This window comes from Macaca mulatta, chromosome 6 (assembly GCF_049350105.2).
Source record: "Macaca mulatta isolate MMU2019108-1 chromosome 6, T2T-MMU8v2.0, whole genome shotgun sequence".
NCBI classification, from domain to species: Eukaryota; Metazoa; Chordata; class Mammalia; order Primates; family Cercopithecidae; genus Macaca; species Macaca mulatta.
Window position 1 is genome coordinate 66,670,343 of NC_133411.1, and position 18,314 is coordinate 66,688,656.

An 18,314-nucleotide genomic window follows, 5' to 3' on the forward strand; every position below is an offset into this window, starting at 1 on the left:
TGAATCCAGGAGCTGTTTTTTTTTTTTTTTAAAGATCAAAAAAATTGACAGACTGCTAGCAAGACTAATAAAGAAGAAGAGAAGAATCAAATAGATGCAATAAAAAATGATAAACGGGATATCACCACCGACTCCACAGAAATACAAACTACCATCAGAGAATACTATAAACACCTCTATGCCAAATAAACTAGAAAACCTAGAAGAAATGGATAAATTCCTGGACACATACACTCTCCCAAGACTAAACCAGGAAGAAGTTGAATCCCTGAATAGACCAATAACAGGCTCTGAAATTGAGGCAATAATTAAGAGCCTACCAACCAAAAAAAGTCCAGGACAAGATGGATTCATAACCGAATTCTACCAGAGGTACAAGGAGGAGCTGGTACCATTCCTTCTGACATTATTCCAATCAATAGAAAAAGAGGGAATCCTCCCTAACTCATTTTATGAGGCCAACATCATCCTGATGCCAAAACCTGGAAGAGACACAACAAAAAAAGAGAATTTTAGACCAATATCCCTGATGAACATCGATGCAAAAATCCTCAATAAAATACTGGCAAACTGAATCCAGCAGCACATCAAAAAGCTTATCCACCATGATCAAGTGGACTTGCATCCCTGGGATGCAAGGCTGGTTCAACATATGCAAATCAATAAATGTAATCCCCCATGTAAACAGAACCAAAGACAAAAATCACATGATTATCTCAATAGATGCAGAAAAGGCCTTCAACAAAATTCAACAGCACTTCATGATAAAAACTCTCAATAAATTCGGTATTGATGGAACGTATCTCAAAATAATAAGAGCTATTAATGGCAAACCCACAGCCAATATCATACTGAATGGGCAAAAACTGGAGCATTCCCCTTGAAAACTGGCACAAGACAGGGATGCCCTCTCTCACTACTCCTATTCAACATAGTGTTGGAAGTTCTGGCCAGGGCAATCAGGCAAGAGAAAGAAAGAAAGGGTATTCCATTAGGAAAAGAGGAAGTCAAATTGTCCCTGTTTGCAGATGAGATGATGGTATATTTAGAAAACCCCGTCATCTCAGCCCAAAATCTCCTTAAGCTGATAAGCAACTTCAGCAAAGTCTCAGGATACAAAATCAATGTGCAAAAGTCACTAGCATTCTTATACACCATTAACAGACAAACAGAGAGCCAAATCATGAGTGAACTCCCATTCACAATTGCTTCAAAGAGAATAAAATACCTAGGAATCCAACTTACAAGGAATGGGAAGGACCTCTTCAAGGAGAACTACAAACCACTGCTCAAGGAAATAAAAGGGGACACAAACAAATGGAAGAACATTCCATGCTCATGGATATGAAGAATCAATATCATGAAAATGGCCATACTGCCCAAAGTAATTTATAGATTCCATGCCATCCCCATTAAGCTACCAATGACTTTCTTCAAAGAATTGGGAAAAACTACTTTAAAGTTCATATGGAGCCAAAAAAGACCCGGCATTGCCAAGACAGTCTTAAGCCAAAAGAACAAAGCTGGAGGCATCACGCTACCTGACTTCAAACTATACTACAAGGCTACAGTAACCAAAACAGCATAGTACTGGTACCAAAACAGAGATACAGACCAATGGAACACAACAGAGCCCTCAGAAATAATACCACACATCTACAACCATCTGATCTTTGACAAACCTGACAAAAACAAGAAATGGAGAAAGGATTCCCTATTTAATAAATGGTGCTGGGAAAACTGGCTAACCGTAAGTAGAAATCTGAAACTGAATCCCTTCCTTACACCTTATACAAAAATTAATTCAAGATGGATTAGAGACTTAAATGTTAGACCTAAAACCATTAAAACCCTAGAAGAAAACCTAGGCAATACCATTCAGGACATAGGCATGGGTAAGGACTTCATGTCTAAAACAACAAAAGCAATGGCAACAGAAGCCAAAATTGACAAATGGGATCTAATTAAACTAAAGAGCTTCTGCACAGCAAAAGAAACTTCCATTGGAGTGAACTGGCAACCTACAGAATGGGAGAAAATTTTTGCAATCTACTTATCTGACAAAGGGTTAATATCCAGAACCTACGAAGAACTCTAAAAAATTTACAAGAAAAAAACAACCCCTCAAAAAGTGGGTAAAGGATATGAACAGACACTTCTCAAAAGAAGACATTTATGCAGCCAACAGACACATGAAAAAATGCTCATCATCACCAGCCATCAGAGAAATGAAAATCGAAACAACAGAGATACCATCTCACACCAGTTAGAATGGCAATCATTAAAAAGTCAGGAAACAACAGGTGCTGGAGAGGATGTGGAGAAATAGGAACACTTTTACACTGTTGGTGGGGCTGTAAACTAGTTCAACCATTGTGGAAGACAGTGTGGCGATTCCTCAAGGATCTAGATCTAGAAATACCATTTGACTCAGCCATCCCATTACTAGGTATATACCCAAAGGATTATAAATCATGCTGCTATAAAGACACACACACACATATGTTTATTGCGGCACTATTCACAATAGCAAAGACTTGGAATCAACCTAAATGTTCATCAATGACAGACTGGATTAAGAAAATGTGGCACATATACACCATGGAATACTATGCAGCCATAAAAAAGGATGAGTTCATGTCCTTTGTAGTGACATGGATGCAGCTGGAAACCATCATTTTCAGCCAAGTATCACAAGAGCAGAAAACCAAACACCTCATGTTCTCACTCATAGGTGGGAATTGAACAATGAGAACACTTGGAAACAGGAAAAGGAACATCATACACCAGGGCCTCTTGTAGGGTGTGGGGAGGGGGGAGGGATAGCATTAGGAGATATACCTACTGTAAATGACGAGTTAATGGGTGCAGCACACCAACATGGCACTTGTATACATATGTAACAAACCTGCACATTGTGGCCATGTAACCTAGAACTTAAAGTATAATAAAAAAGAAAAAAATAAATAAAATTAAATAAAAAAATAAAAAAAAGTAAAATAGCTGCTCTTTCATCTCCACTGAGACCAGAGAAAAAGGATTAGATTTAAACACGTGTAAGAAGCGTTCTTGTTGAGCATGGGAACCATTTTGTGGTAGGGGATTCTTCCATTCACTGGAATAGTTTCCCCAGTCGGTCATGGGATTTCTCAGAAAAATCTCTAAGGGCAACATACATTCTCATTCGTTTAGGACAGTGATCCTTACTATATAAATACATACATATATATATATATATATAGAGAGAGAGTTTTATTGAGATATAATTAATATACCATAAAATTCACCCATTTAAAGTGTACAATTCAGTGGTTTTTGATATGTTCACAGGACTGTGCCACCTTCATCACAGTCGATTTTGTAATATTTTCATAACCCCAGAAAGAAGCCCTCTGCCCATCAGCATTCACTCTGCCTTTTCCCTCACTCTCTACCTCAGCCTAGGAAGCCACTAATCTACTTCCTGTCTTATAGATTTACCTATTCTGGGCATTTCTTATAAAATGGTCTCATATAAGATATGGTCCTTTATGTCAGGCTTTTTTCACTTAGAATACTATTTTCACAGTTCATCCATGTTGTAGCATGAATCAGTATTTGTCTTTTTGTGACTGACTTATTACACTTAGCATAATGTCCTCAAGGTTCATTCACGTTATAACATGAGTGAAAATTTTCTTTCTTTTAAAATTGAATAATACTCCATTGTTTGTGTGTAACACATTTGTTTATCCATTCATAGGTTGATAGGCACTTGGATTAGTTCTACCTTTTGGCTATTGTGAATAATGCTGCTATGAACATGGGTGTACAGAGGAGGGTAAATCTTAACCTTACATGTGCATAGGAAACCTCCCAAGCAGCCTGTTAAAAATGCATATTCTGAAGCCCCATACACCCCTCTTGATTCCCATTGTTCGGTATGTGTAGAGTGGAGTTCAGAAACTTTTAAGCACATCGGGTGATTTGCTCTGTCACCTAGGCTGGAGTGCAGTGACGTGAACACTTCTCACTGCAGCCTTGACCTCCCAGGCTCAGTGGTCCTCCCACTTCAGCCTCCCGAGTAGCTGGGATTACAGGAATGTGGCACCACACTCAGCTAAACTTTGTATATTTTGTAGAGGTGCGGTCTCGCTATGTAGCCCAGGTTGGTCTGGAACTCCTGAGGTCAAGCAATCCTCCCACCTTGGCCTCCCAAAGTGCTGGCATTACAGGCATGAGCCATGACACCCAGCCCATACTTTAGGTGATTCTAATCAGGGTGAACCTCCAATCCTATGAAGTCAGGGTGAAGGATCACAGCCTTTGGCACTAGAGCGAAGTCTGGCTTACACTGCCTGTCTCTGCTTGCTCTTTCAGTGTCCACCATGAAGAGAACACAGGTTGGCTTTGTGCTCCTCTTTCCTCAGCATAGCTAACATGTTTTATCAAACAAAACCTTTCCAAGCTTTTATTTGGTCCCTAATGTCAGGTGAACCTGAAGGGATTAGTGTCTCGCTGTACCTGTAGTGGTTTTTGGAAAGGGCAGGTGTGACCCTTTCAGGATTAGGCATGAGGAAGCCAACAACAGAGATGTGCCGGACCATGGTGTAAAACTCATGCATCTCAGGAACAGTGCCTCCTGCCTCTGCCAGAGAGATTAGAAAGGCTTTGTTAACGGAAGCATGAGAAAGAATGATCAGAGTTTCTTCAGATAAGTGAAAGACTTCATTGATTTGCTGATGAAGAAACCTACATGAGCTGAAAATACTAATTCTGGATGATGTCGTCTGAAAGACAGGTGTTCAAGGCTGTAAGCTAAATCGGTAACCTATTTAACAGGAGGTTTTTGTCAGACTTCACAATCGCTTGCTGTGTGACCTTGGGCTACTTATTTGATCTTGTTGAAAAACACTCTTCTACCCAGTAGATTGAATGTGATCTTCAAAGTTATATGACTCTGTTTCTGAAGCATCATTGACCCAGCCTCCCACTGATATTGGTGTATATGAATGGGAGATTAAAGATCTCTGAGAACAAGCTCAGAATACTGAGAACTGATCTCAAAATACAGAGATACTGGGAAATAATAGCCAAAAAATCTGAGTTAGTGAAGAACAAAGGCTGTAGTGGTTGGGTTAGTGATTATAACTTAGGCCATAAGCTTTAAGCACCCAGGGGCACACACAGTTTTGGGCATGAATGTCGTCATACTCAGATGATTGAATGAAAAGACGGATTTGCTTGGATAGAAAATCAAGCCCCACTTGTACCCCAATCCTAAACTAAATCCTTGTACCCCAAATCTAAACTACTACATGCTAAAATACTAATGATATTGATTTCTATCCTGAATATCTTATTTTATGACAAACCTATAACAAGAGATCCCAGCATATCTGGAAGTTAAAGAACCTTTAACTTCCAGAACCTTTATTTATTTATTTATTTATTTATTTATTTATTTATTTATGTACTTGAGACGGAGTCTCGCTCTGTCACCCAGGCCGGAGTGCCCGTGGTGCAATCTCAGCTCACTGCAACCTCCACCTCTCAGGTTCAAGCGACTCTCCTGCCTCAACCTCCTGAGTAGCTGGGACTACAGGCATGTGCCACAACGCCTGGCTAATTTTTGTATTTTTAGTAGAGGCAGGGTTTCACCATGTTGGCTAGGCTGGTCTCGAACTCCTGACCTTGGTGATCCACCCACCTCAGTCTCCAAAAGTGCTGGGATTACAGGCATGAGCCACTGCACCCAGCCTCCATAACCTTTTATATCTATAAATCTAGAATTCTGTGTAGATATACAGCTGTCACGATGACCATCTTGATGAATCTTAAGCAGTATGAGATATCAGAGTACTTTTGGAATCACCAAGAAAGATTGTTTCATTTGGTTTACTGGCAGTGTTAAATCTAGTTAATTATTTTCTGATTATTTAACTTGATGAAAGTTTATGGTATATTGTGATTGTTAATTAACATAGGACTTACCATTTAGCCAAAACAAAATTGTAGCTTACTTTTTCAGTGTATCTGGAGAAGCAGGAGAGTGTACAAGTTAGTAGTTCATGTTCCAGCTTTGCCAATTACTAGCTGAGCAAGGAAATACTTGAGCAAATTACAGAGCCATTTTCCTCCTCTATTTCATCAGTAAATTGGAAATAATGGCATCTACTAATGGATAAAATGAGTTAAAATGTATAAAATGCTTTGAATAGTACCTATTATATAGTAATCACTCAACAAATGTTAGTTTATTATTGCTATTGTTGTTATCATACCATTTTCTAGTTTGCTTGGCACTTATGCCTATCTCTTCTCATTTTAGCTTCATGATAATCCTGTAAGTAAGGCAAATGTCATAAATAAGGAAAGTAAGGATTTTTTTAAAAGTGACTTGTTCATGGTCCCAAAGCTAGAAGTGTTGGTAAGTGGGGCTAGATCCCACATCTTTTGACTGATAATCTGTCTCTCACCATGTCATGTTGCCTTCTCAGCATGCTGAATAAATGGGTGCCATTATTTCTGGCACACTGTCTCTTTAATAGCCACATAATCTTAGGGTTCCAGTTAAGGTTGAGAAGCTGAGAGCATGTTGGCTTCTGAGATCAAAGATCATTTTACTAACCTCAAATTGTATACCAATATGATGATAGGGTGTTGAGATACCCAGGCTAAAGGAGTCACATTTGACAATGTCTTGTGCGGATTATCATCTTTTCATAATGGCTAAATCTTTTATGATACCATTCAAGCTCAGTGACTTCCCAAATCATACTGATAAGTACAAGAAGTGTTAGCAAAAGAGATGAAAAAATTGAACTTGTAAATGAGACCTTTGTACCAAATTATTGGATGTTTTTTCTTCAAAGCCTCATTCAGAGATTTTGAATTCTTCAGTGGGTTCTTGATATCTTATGACATAAAGCATCCACCCATTAGGTCTGGGAAAATCACCACAAGGATACCAATACTTCTGATATCTTAGCAACAAGGATCTTGCTTAGATCCATACTTGCCTTTACCCAAATCTGGATTGAATTACTGGAAGTTGAATGATCTAGCTCTAAAGACTGTATAAACATTAGAAAAGAGAGCTCTGTTAACACCAGATGGCCTTATCTGTAGATTTTTTAAATGTAGACTATAAGAGAACCATATAAACATTGTCCAGAGAGACAAAAGGAAAGAAAAATATAAGCCACAATGGTTTGAAATATCCACCTCTATTTTATAGAACCTGGACTCTACTGATGTTCTTCAGCCCCAATCCTGCAGTTATTCATGTGGATTTCAACAAGAGAGTAGCTAGTGAAATTCAAGCTCAGATGTAGTCATTGAACCAAATAGTATAACGACTAAGTTGGAGATTTTATCTCACGACAATTGCGCTTTGTTGTCTAGCTTCAATACTATTTAAGAAAATAAGTATTTCTAGGTTATTTGAGGGATTTTGACATGGATGCAAAATATTAGTCTGTTCTTTTTCCTTTGGCCCCAGGACTTGGGATGAAATCACATGATTTAATCATTTTGAATCCATGTGGCTCCTCTGAGATAGGGCCAGATGTAACCAGAAGGATTTATAGGGTGTAAAATTCAGAATGGATTAGAAAAGCCTTTCTATGTTCAGCCCAACACATTCTAAATCAATGTCCCCTGAATGGACCAGAGCAATCTCTGGCTGGCCTAGTGGGGAGGTTGTCATGGCAACTGACTGGCAAGCTCAGCCAGTGGAATGTGAATACAAACAATAGAGTGATAAGACTGCGTACAGAGCAGCACACTAAGGCTGCTTCTGCCCAGGTACAGTGGCACATAGGTGAACGTGTGAAATTGTTGCTGCACTTTGTACCTTCTTAACAATCTCTGGCAGCTCATTTGAAATTTACCAAGTGCCCTTTCCCAGATGTTGGTAAAGACATTGCTGCTGATAGATAACAGACGCTATGGAAAAGCATCTGTTATCACCCAGCTGATCGGTGCAGAGGTATACAAAGCCCTGGAGGGCCGTTGGAATAACACTGCTCAAAAATTTTCTGAAGGAGGCTGAAGCAGGTTTAAGGTAAATCTTATGACTCTTCAGTGCCATCTTGTGTCCTTTTAGATACTGAAAATTTACTAGAAGGCTACTCTCAGACCCATTGTTAGGCAGCAGCAGGGCAGAAATGGAAAAGTTAGAGCAGGATTATATTGGAGCTTGGTATTCCCTTTTACCAAGCAGAACAAGCACACCAAGGCTTCTGAGCTTTAAATTGATTTAAAAAATTAAAATTACAAATTTTGGTAGAATCTGGAAATAAAAACAGAATAAAATGCCAAATGATGCCACGAAAAGATTGCAAGAGTCTACATGGTGGACTAGGGGTTGAGGGAAGGGATGGAAAAGATAGATTTGGTGTTGAAGATTCTTAAAGATAGATTTGGTGTTGAGGATTCTTACTGTTGTCATTACTAACTCTTGCAATGAATATTTTAAATCTATTCAGTCATGCTGATAATGCAAATGAATCAAGAGAGAAAAATAAAATGTGAACATCACCAATTCCACTTTATAACTCTTTTGTTCATGGTTAATGGAGTAAGAGATGGTAACATTTGCTTAAATGGTACCTCCTGCCCACCTCTAATCTCTTACCTACCCCAAACCCACCACCCACTGATGTCTCACCATCACCTCATCACCATTGAAAGCCATAATCAAGTCCCATTTAATTTCAGAAATGTGAAATAACCAAGTTGTGTTTCTGTGTGTTTCTTCCAGGTTTTGAGTTTTTTGAAACAAGTGCCAAGGATAACATTAATGTCAAGCAGACATTTGAGCGCCTTGTGGATATCATCTGCGACAAAATGTCAGAGAGTTTGGAGACTGATCCTGCCATCACTGCTGCAAAGCAGAACACAAGACTCAAGGAAACCCCTCCTCCACCGCAGCCCAACTGTGCCTGCTAGTGTCCCCATGCACACAGGCAGCTCCACGAAACAGCATTTGTAAATGGTCTGTTAGCCTTCATTTATACTGCCTAATAATTATTTGAAGGAATAATTTGATGTCAATGGTTCATACATGCATTCAATTCTTGGGAGATTTCCTGTTTAATATGTGGCAAATACGTGATCTTAAATTTGTAAGGACTATCCATCTATAAACATCTGGTACCTGCATGTGACTTGTTATTTATTTGTCTGCTAGGCTCTTTTTGTTTCAGATTTGTTCTCAGACTACTTCTGGGACATCAGACTATAATTTTGCTACAACTGGCTTTTGTCCCATTGATTCAAATTATGCTATTCACTTGTAGGAATGATGACCAAGGAATTGCTCTGTGTGTGTGTGTGTGTGTGTGTGTGTGTGTGTGTGTGTGTGCGCGTGCGCACACACACACGCGCGCACACAGAAGATGTCACAAGACTTCATTTGCTTTACTCTTAGTTGAAAATCAAATGGAAGTTTTTCATGATTAGGGATGCTGTCATGAGTCTGGTCAGTTTACTGTTGGGAACTGTGTCTTTATTTCACTGTTATTAATAACTGAGGAGATAATTGACCTATAAAGATATTGAAATGTTGTTTTTAAGGTCTTTGCAATGTTCCTAAGTCATTAATACAACCTGACTGGGGCTATTTAACAATAATCTTTGTTTACATGTTTAAATAAGCAAATAACTACCCAGGACTTTTTTTCCACTGATCCTACCCAACTCTGTGAATATTTGGCATCATTGAACAGATTGAGATGTATCTACTGAATGCCAGTTATGCAACAAGCATTGTAACCAAAAAGAGTATGAGTAGCTATGGAATTCCAAGGTCCAAGCTCCCTTAGTTTTCAGTGACTTGCCTTCCCCAACCCCCATAATGCACACCACTACCACCATCACTTTCTGGAACCATCACCACTCTTGAACTAGAGCTTTTGTTGAAGTTTGTTAGGGCTCCTCTTTCCATAGGATGTAGACTTGCCTCCTCAAACACGGCCATCTTCTCAAACTTCAGCTAAGTTCTTTTACCTGTTTAGATGCTATTTAAATAAGATTTAAAAGGGTCCCAAGAAAAAGGGAAATTTTAATCTATAGTCATCTTTTTAAGTCCAGATGTTCATAAATTCTAAAGCATATTCCTATTACGTGAATGCTTAAGTTACACAGGAAACATTCTATAACTGTAGTGTTTCAATTTCAGAAATATTTAGGGTCCCTAGCAATTTAAAAGAGGGAGGAAACCATTGGAACATTCTAATTTTGTATCACAAATTCCTAAAGAACCTATATGAATAAAGAGAAAACAACAAATCCTATCAGCTGTACAGAGCAACATGGAAACTTCGCCTCTGGATCACTATCCAGCATTATTTACTGCTAGGATTTAGGAAGGCAGCAGGGATTATTTGGTGGATTTGGAAGGATAGTTTCATTAAGTGAACTTTCTCTTTTTTGGTGTTTATGTCAAAGAAATTTTTTCCTCTTTTCAAAAATAGAGAGGCTTCCCATAAAAGTATTGAATACAAGTGAAACGGGCATATATCTAAAGATATCTCTGGAGAATAAATCCTTACAAGTCACAGAACTAGGTCGCACACATTATAGTAAGTTAAAAGTTGGAAATCAGGGGAGAGAGCATTTGGAATGCTTTAAGCATTTCCATGTTATTTCTCACCTTCCTAGTTGAAGATCCACTAATCAGTAGTACATTTCTACTTTGGCGCCCTGCAAAGCAAGTCTTAGCATAGTAAAGACAAGAAAACATTAATGTTTTATTAGCTTTTAATGGGGCAACCAACTTGAAAATCACAGGAATTACAGTGAAGGGAGAGAAAGAAGCAGGGGGCGTAAAAACAGATTTGTTTGCAGCAGTAGTCTGTTTGCACAATGTTATAATATTTCTGTAACTTGGGCCAGAATGTGGCCGTGTTAAACGATATAGCTATTAAGCTCACTTGTACAATCTAAAAGGAACTAATAAAGCAGGACACCCTTCCCATCCTCCTTTGCAGCCCTCAACCCACAAACATAAATAGATGTAAAAAGCTTAAAAAGAATATTTTGATGGCTTTTTCAGAAGGACCTTGATGTGTGTATTGTGGTAAAATGAAAAGCAAAATGAGACAGTATTTAAAAGTGAAAGAGCTGAGTTTTGCTCAGAGGAAAACCCCTTCCCTGAAGAACTGATTGCTGTTGAAATTAATTGGCCCTTAGATGGGGAAGCCCTAAGCCAAGCTCCCACTTATACAGTGTCAAACATCCCGAAGTGGAAACATTTTAGCCATTCAGGGGAGAGGCATGCAACAATAGCCTAAGTGTCACTGCCAAGAAACATCTGATACTTTCTAATTTCTAAACCCCAATGGAAGTGAAGCCTTTTTCATTGATTCTCAGTTCTGAAACTCCCACCCTGCTAGGATTTCCATTCCAAATAATTCAATGAGAGGTTCCAGAGAAACAGTCACAGAGCTCAAGAGAAAGAACACTTACGTTCCTGCTGTAATTGCATTAAAAAACTGGGTTTTAACATCAAATTTGGTAAATGGTGGGACCAACCCAAGGTTAACTAAGTGAGCTTTCATTGACACTGAGCTATATTACTTATAAATGATAAGTAATTATTCCAAGGTTTTTCAGCCTTTTGGCCAACACACACACACACACACACACACACACACACACACACACACTCTAAACCATCATCTATCAATAGTCTAAATACATAACTAAATGTAGGTCATTTTTATCAATGGCCTAACTAAATTTATATTTAAAAGAACAAGACATTTTAAAAAGTACATACTCCTAGTAGTTTGTAAGTCATACACATTTATCTCTTGTCTTGGATGCAATTAAATTAGTGTTTTAAGTATGAATTTATTTTCCTTTGCTACTCATTACCTGACCACTTTCACTCCTCTAAATACCTTTAGGAATAAACCTTAACTGTACCAAATAGATTCTTCCAAGAGCTTTGGTGTTTGTACCTTCCTTTCTTTTCCTAATGCAACTGAAAAATTGGACTGAAAATTATTTCGCTTAAATAGCCATCCTCAGAGTGAATCAGCATTTCAGTTTTTGGAGATGGGGATGGAAATAGAAGGTGCACGAAGCGTCCTAAGACGGCAGTTTGAATGTTAGCATTACTTCTACACGCTCATAAGAGAAATTGCTTCAGGACAATGAATCAGTTCATTGTTGCTGCCCCCAGTGAACAGCTTCAACTGCCTTGATGAACTTCTAATGATTGTGAAAGCTAGGAGGTTCTTCTAGTTCCTCCTTACAGTCACTTGAAGTTCAGTATTTTTTTTTTGCTGCGTGGTAACTAAGTGCTAAGATTTTACTTGGAAAGAAAACTATGACGATGCCTTCAGTTGTAGCAGAAAGTTGTGGCATTGTGATAACAAACAAAATCTACAAAGTTACAACCCAAATTATACAAGACATCAATACACTCAGTAAACAAATACATATTTCACCTACTTAAATCATATCAATTATAGGCCTTTTGTTTAGTACACCGGTTATTTTTTAAGGAACCAATTTAAACTTTCAATTTTAAATACATCTATGCTGATGATAGACTTTCGGGTATATACAACCTTCTTCTTCTCTTTTAAAAGTTAAATACATTCCACTATTAACTGAACTTCCATGAAGCAACATTAATTTTAGAGCATGGTAATCCATAATCAGTGGTTCATTGTGATGTGCTTTATCCAACATGTATCTTAGTGCATGGTTGAGGGTGTACCTTATGTGATCTTTTAGTTAACAGTGTGGCATTTGTGGGACTATATCAAAAGCCTATCCACACTACCAAGCTGTAGCAAGCTGAGGTAGCACCTGCATGTGAAAAACTGTGATATGAATCTTATTTATAAAAAAGTCATAACTAAAACCCTTCTAGACCAAAAAGTTACTGTGTGTTTGTTAATAATCTTCATAGTACTACTGGAATGCTCAATCAGGTATTTTTGGTGTGGCTTACTTCAGAGCTGGCCTGTCCATCTGAAGAACGCTTTCTCTCACAATTACAGTTTGCATGACGAGAACCCGGAACTCTGTTCCTTTGCGCGTATAGTCACTTAGTGTGCTGTCCGGGTGCCATATGAGCAACTACAACCATGTGGCCTTTCTGTCACTCCCTGGAAAATGCAACCTCTACAGCTCTGCTCAACTCTGCCTGTGTGCGTTGACTACCTTCGCTTTAGTAGTTTGCCTGTAAAATGGTGAAGTCTTTCTCATATGCTGAACCTGTGAGCCAGCTTTTGGGAGTTCTTCATATTTTAGATGAATTTTTGACCAAAGTCAATTAAAGACATAAACCTGTTTTATATCATAGAATTTACTGGATCAAATCAAGTAAAAGATGAAGTTTATGACCACAATAAAAAAGCCTTTACCCCTGCACTGCACTATGTCTAAAGGGCTCTAGGTTGTAGAAATATAGTACCCCCAAACAGGGAAAAAACAAGTTGGGGGATTTATCTAAAACGTATCTACCTATTGTTACTGGTATTTCACAAATAATTTTTTTCTTAAAAACATTTACAGAAATGCTTGACACTCCAGTCAAATAGTATTTCCCTTTGATACACTGAAATATTTGCTCTTAGATTACACACACAGTGCTGCCCTTCTCAACAATCACTCACAGGCTCACTCGCCTGATACAAAGGTATCAGGTAAACACTGATACTTTTTTTTTTAAGAAGGGAAAATTCCATCTATGGTGCTTTCTCAGTGCTAGGGAAAAGGGAGCTTTTACTATGTTCCAGCTATAACTCACATCTTACTTATAAGGTCCATAAAATCGATTCTTCACACCAATTTGGTTTGATTAGTCTGTGCACATAATTAATTTCCTCTAAACAGAGAGAGTGGAGGGGAATACATTTCGCAAACATTCTAGATAACAGAAATGAGTTATTTTAAAACCTCACTCAGAGCTCTAGTGTTAAGATCAGACCATCTAGCTAGTGGACAAATTGAACTATTTGCAGTTCTCTTTTACTTTCTGACTTTCTTTTAAATTACTGCAGTTTTTCAAAATGCTATCCTCATGGAATGACAGGACCAAGAATAGAAAATGAGACTCAAATTTCACCATTTACTTCCCATCAGCAACCATTACTGGTGGAGTTTCAAACAGCCATTACTTGCTGAAATGAGGTTTGGGGTTACCTGTGTATTTCATTCACCTGTGTTCATATTTCCTTCATCGTGGACAAGTGAGAGTTGGCTGTGGCTTTATTTCTTGATGCAAATTATTTTGCATTCATGTTATTTGGAGCTAGGTATTGCTTAGGTTCGTGAATGCTGTTCTTACAGACACAGATGGTACATGAGCCACTCAGACACCTGCCTTTTCAGGGACGTGAGCATGACTTACATCTGTCAAGTGGTTCCATACTTCTTGTAAAAGTAAAGTTTGGGTATTGTTTGCTGTATCAATATGATGGCTTTCCATGCATTGTCTCATTATCCCTAGGATACGTGCTGAAGGAAAACTGTCCTGTAATTCCTGTTAATATATTGTTAATGTCAGACGTGATGTGATACCATTGGACTGTCCAAATGTACAACTATTTAATGGTGTTTGTAGAACTGAAATGTCTTAAATGTTGCATGAAATATGTTATAAAAATAGATTTGTTTTCTATTTTCAACACCTCAGAATTGAGGGTTCATGGGCCAATAAGTGCAATATTTAATGACTCACTCAGTGTATATAAACTAGTATGAAAGAGTGAATTATAATGAATGTGTGAGATGCTTTGATAGCTGTGTGACTTATTCAAATGATTTTCTTGTAGCTGTATTTGTCTAGTGGTGCAATTTATACAGTAAATATCTTATTGGTGTCACGTAAAACCCCTCTGTGCCTACTTCAAAATACTTTTTTCTTATAAAACCAAACATTTAGTATCTGGAAATACGTGTCAATTTTGTCTTTTAGAATTGTGGATTTTATTGTCAAATCAGAATGGCTGTTCATTTATTTTATAAAAGCATCTCCTTCTATAACTCAAAATTTTCTTTGTCACATAAAAGTGTACATTTTACTTTTAAGCAAGTAATTTAGATACCTAAGAAAAACTATGTGCGTTAGGAAAAGTCATGTTTTTCTTCTCAGAAAGGTTGATCACATGACATGTCTACTAAAAATGTTCACCTCTGTATTTGTATGTATATTTTATTGTTACTCAAACTTGTGTTTTATTTACGAATTCAACACTGTCAACCCTGGGAATTCTAAAATACCAATGTATTTTTAGGTTGTAGCTGACATTGTATTCACTTTCAATTCTCAGTTGTCCACACTGGTGATATAAGAGGAACAAATCAGAATCCTTGAATACTTCGTAATGCCATCATAAACTCATATATTCATCCTCAAACTCCCTTGTTTAATGCTAATTGGTGGCCTGGAACTTCACTGAGATGCAAAATCAAGAATTTAAGCCTAGTTGCTGGATAACTAAAAGCTATAAATGTTTATGTATGTGAATTTTAAGGTAGAATAACCATCTTAAACTCCTATTTGCCATTTCTCTTTTTAAGGCAAAGCATTCATTTTAATATTGTGCTTTGCCTTTTCATTCAATTAGTGGATAAGTCATGAAACCTTTAGGAAGAAAAACAAGTAATGACATATTCACTAAAATTGATGACAGTTGGTTCTAGATGACCATGGCCATGTGTTCATCATATAAAGCCTTCAGTTCTCTCTATGGTGCTTGGCTGGAGATTGACATGTGAGGATGTGCCAATCATATTAAATGGATTTGGTCTATGTGGGTGATATGTGGCCTGAATGTAACTGTGATAGACTGAAATTTGTTCTTAGCTCTCAAAACCCACTGAAGAAGTCAAGTGAAGGTGGGTAAAATAGGGAGATTAGTGACAACCTTGTGCCAAATTTTTTAAAAATGGAAGCAGGTAGCCAACATTAGAATGATAATTTAAGGGTGTGGTTGAATGTTTAGTTAGTTGTCACATAGTTATTGAACTCCATATGCTCAGTGCTGTGGGAATCAAACATGGAAGAGGTATGGCTCCTGCCCCTAATGAGAACAAGGGAAAAAAAGTCCAGGTATAATCTAAATGCTAGGTTATGTCAGGGTATAGGATCACAGAGAATGGGGGACCTGTAAGAACTGGAAGAGTCAGAGAGGGCTCCATTGAAGAGGTCAAACATAATTCCGGAAAGAATAAGGTAGTGAGGAGATTGTGCCAGGAAAATAAGTGGGAAAGTCCACAGTTATTTTTCCTTTGAATGGAAGAGAGACAAAGCTATCAGCTATAGATCATTGTTTTTCTTAAGACAGCCAAACTGGCCCTTTGAAACCACTCAAATTATCCCAGTTTAGCTCCCTACCTTTTGGTCTCCATGAGGAAGACAAGCTGTTGTATCATCATATTCCTCTGTGCTGAGCAGCTCAAGCCACAATATGCAAATTGCTTTAATGCCACATTACAGCAGTTGATTTAGACATTTGCCAGTGCACCAAACCATGAGAGATTGTCCAACAAATGCCACCTGGCAGATGTGTACCCAGAGATTTTTCTGTAGCTCCATGTTTCCCATAAAGGGCACTGGAAATGCACAGATGAAGATCTTCCTTTGGAACCAGGCACTTTTGGCTCCTTCTCAGTGACTGCACTGTGGAACTCTTCTTAAGAAAATATTGAAAACAGCTTAATGCTTTCATATAGTGACTGACATTTAGTGGAAAACTACTGCTGCATAGCAAATATTGTGACTCTTCATGTGTCCACAGGAGCTCTTGTGTGGGTTTAAAGCTATGAAGTGTATTCACATTGTGAAGTTTTAATTATCTTTATTGAAATTAATTGTGTAAAAATGGTATGTGCTCTATTAGGTATTCAGTTTGTATGTGAATTCTGTATAGAAAGTGGTTTTTGTTCTTTGAGTTTATCTTGTTTTATTTCTTGAAGATTACAATAAATATCTAAGAGACTATATTCCTGAATTTCTTAGGCTTAGTCTGATTAATGTTTTTCGTCTCCTTTCAATTTGTATTATTTTTCATCCTAGGATGCTTATTTCCATTTCTTCTTCCACTTCAATAATCTTTGGTTCAACACTGAGTTTGAACTGAAGATAAAGAGTGAACATATTTAGGGCTTTGAGTATCTCACACATGAATTTGGACTTAGGCACAGGAATGAATTCTAATGCTCGTAATCTTTCAAGATCGGTAACTTTCTATCTGACCCAATTGACTGGGTTCCAGAGTTACAAAGCCCTTAGCTGTAGGATCAAGAATAGCTGCTAAGCAAGTAAAAGGTCTTCAGGTCTGCAACTTGAAGACCATGTGTCCCTAAATCAGAAGTCTAAGGTTTGATGATCACTTGGCACCCTACTGACATAGCCTGAGGCAAGGGCAGTCAACAGGGACAACATGTGGATGGGATGTGTGAATGGAATGGCTGTCATTTAATGCACAATACTTGGTGCAGTGATGATTAGGATGCTGTGCAGGCTCTCCTTGGCCATGCACCTCAAGGCATGGGGAAGCACCCAGCTACCAATCTATTTGTATCACAGCAGACTTACTACTAATTTTGCAATCTTGTAGCGTTCTTCTTGTGCTAACAGAACTGATTCTAGAGAATTTATTCCAAGTATTCCTCAGGGCAATTTCCAGGAGTCTGCACCGAAAATCAGTCAAGGGGGAAGGTCCCTGGAAGATCCACATGAGCCCCATGGGTCAAATTAGCTTCCTAAACTGAACTTGGTAATAGAAGGGTAACCTCCCTGGGTACACAAAGCAGGTAGCACCTAAGAAACCAAAAATAAGAAAACAATGATAATAAATTAAGGGATTTCCAGTTATATTATCAACAAATACTTACAAAACACCTTTTATATGCTAATTTCTCAGTATACATGAAAATACATACAATAGAGTCCTGACCCTCCATGAACTTAAACCATTGTGATAGAGGAAAATGTGTAAGTTTATATCAATAAAAAACTCATCATTGATAAACTAAATATTCCTTAATATGTATGTCTAATAAATATTTTAAATGAACATTGGAAATTTGTTTCATTTCAAAAGAGCTCACAAAAATTTCCTCTTTGAAATGTTATAAAATGCATTTTTTAGACTGTAATCCTTTGCCCCCAGATAAATTTATAACAATCAATAAAACTCAGTTCAAAACTTAAAAAAAAAATTAGGAGCCCAGAAAGACTTCACATGTTTCCTGATTATTCTGGGGCTCTTGTGGCAGAACCGGATCCAACTGGTTTTAGCAGGAATCTTCCTCTATCCTATTCCCTCAAGTAATATCCCCTTAGCTTTGAATTAATT

At 37.8% G+C, this 18,314-nt stretch overlaps 1 protein-coding gene across 2 annotated transcripts in view; it reads left to right on the forward strand.

Annotated features, from left to right (window-relative positions):
* The window catches only part of RAB3C (RAB3C, member RAS oncogene family), a 293,717-nt gene extending 276,753 nt beyond the window's left edge, over positions 1–16,964 (forward strand). The window contains exon 5 of one of the 2 annotated variants that reach the window (XM_015140007.3): positions 8,747–16,964. In XM_015140007.3, the coding sequence (XP_014995493.1) occupies positions 8,747–8,934 (188 nt within the window). In that variant the 3' untranslated portion in view covers positions 8,935–16,964. The remainder of the gene's footprint in view (positions 1–8,746) is intronic. The other variant, NM_001265995.1, reaches the window with a different exon arrangement.
* Positions 16,965–18,314: the final 1,350 nt, after the last annotated feature.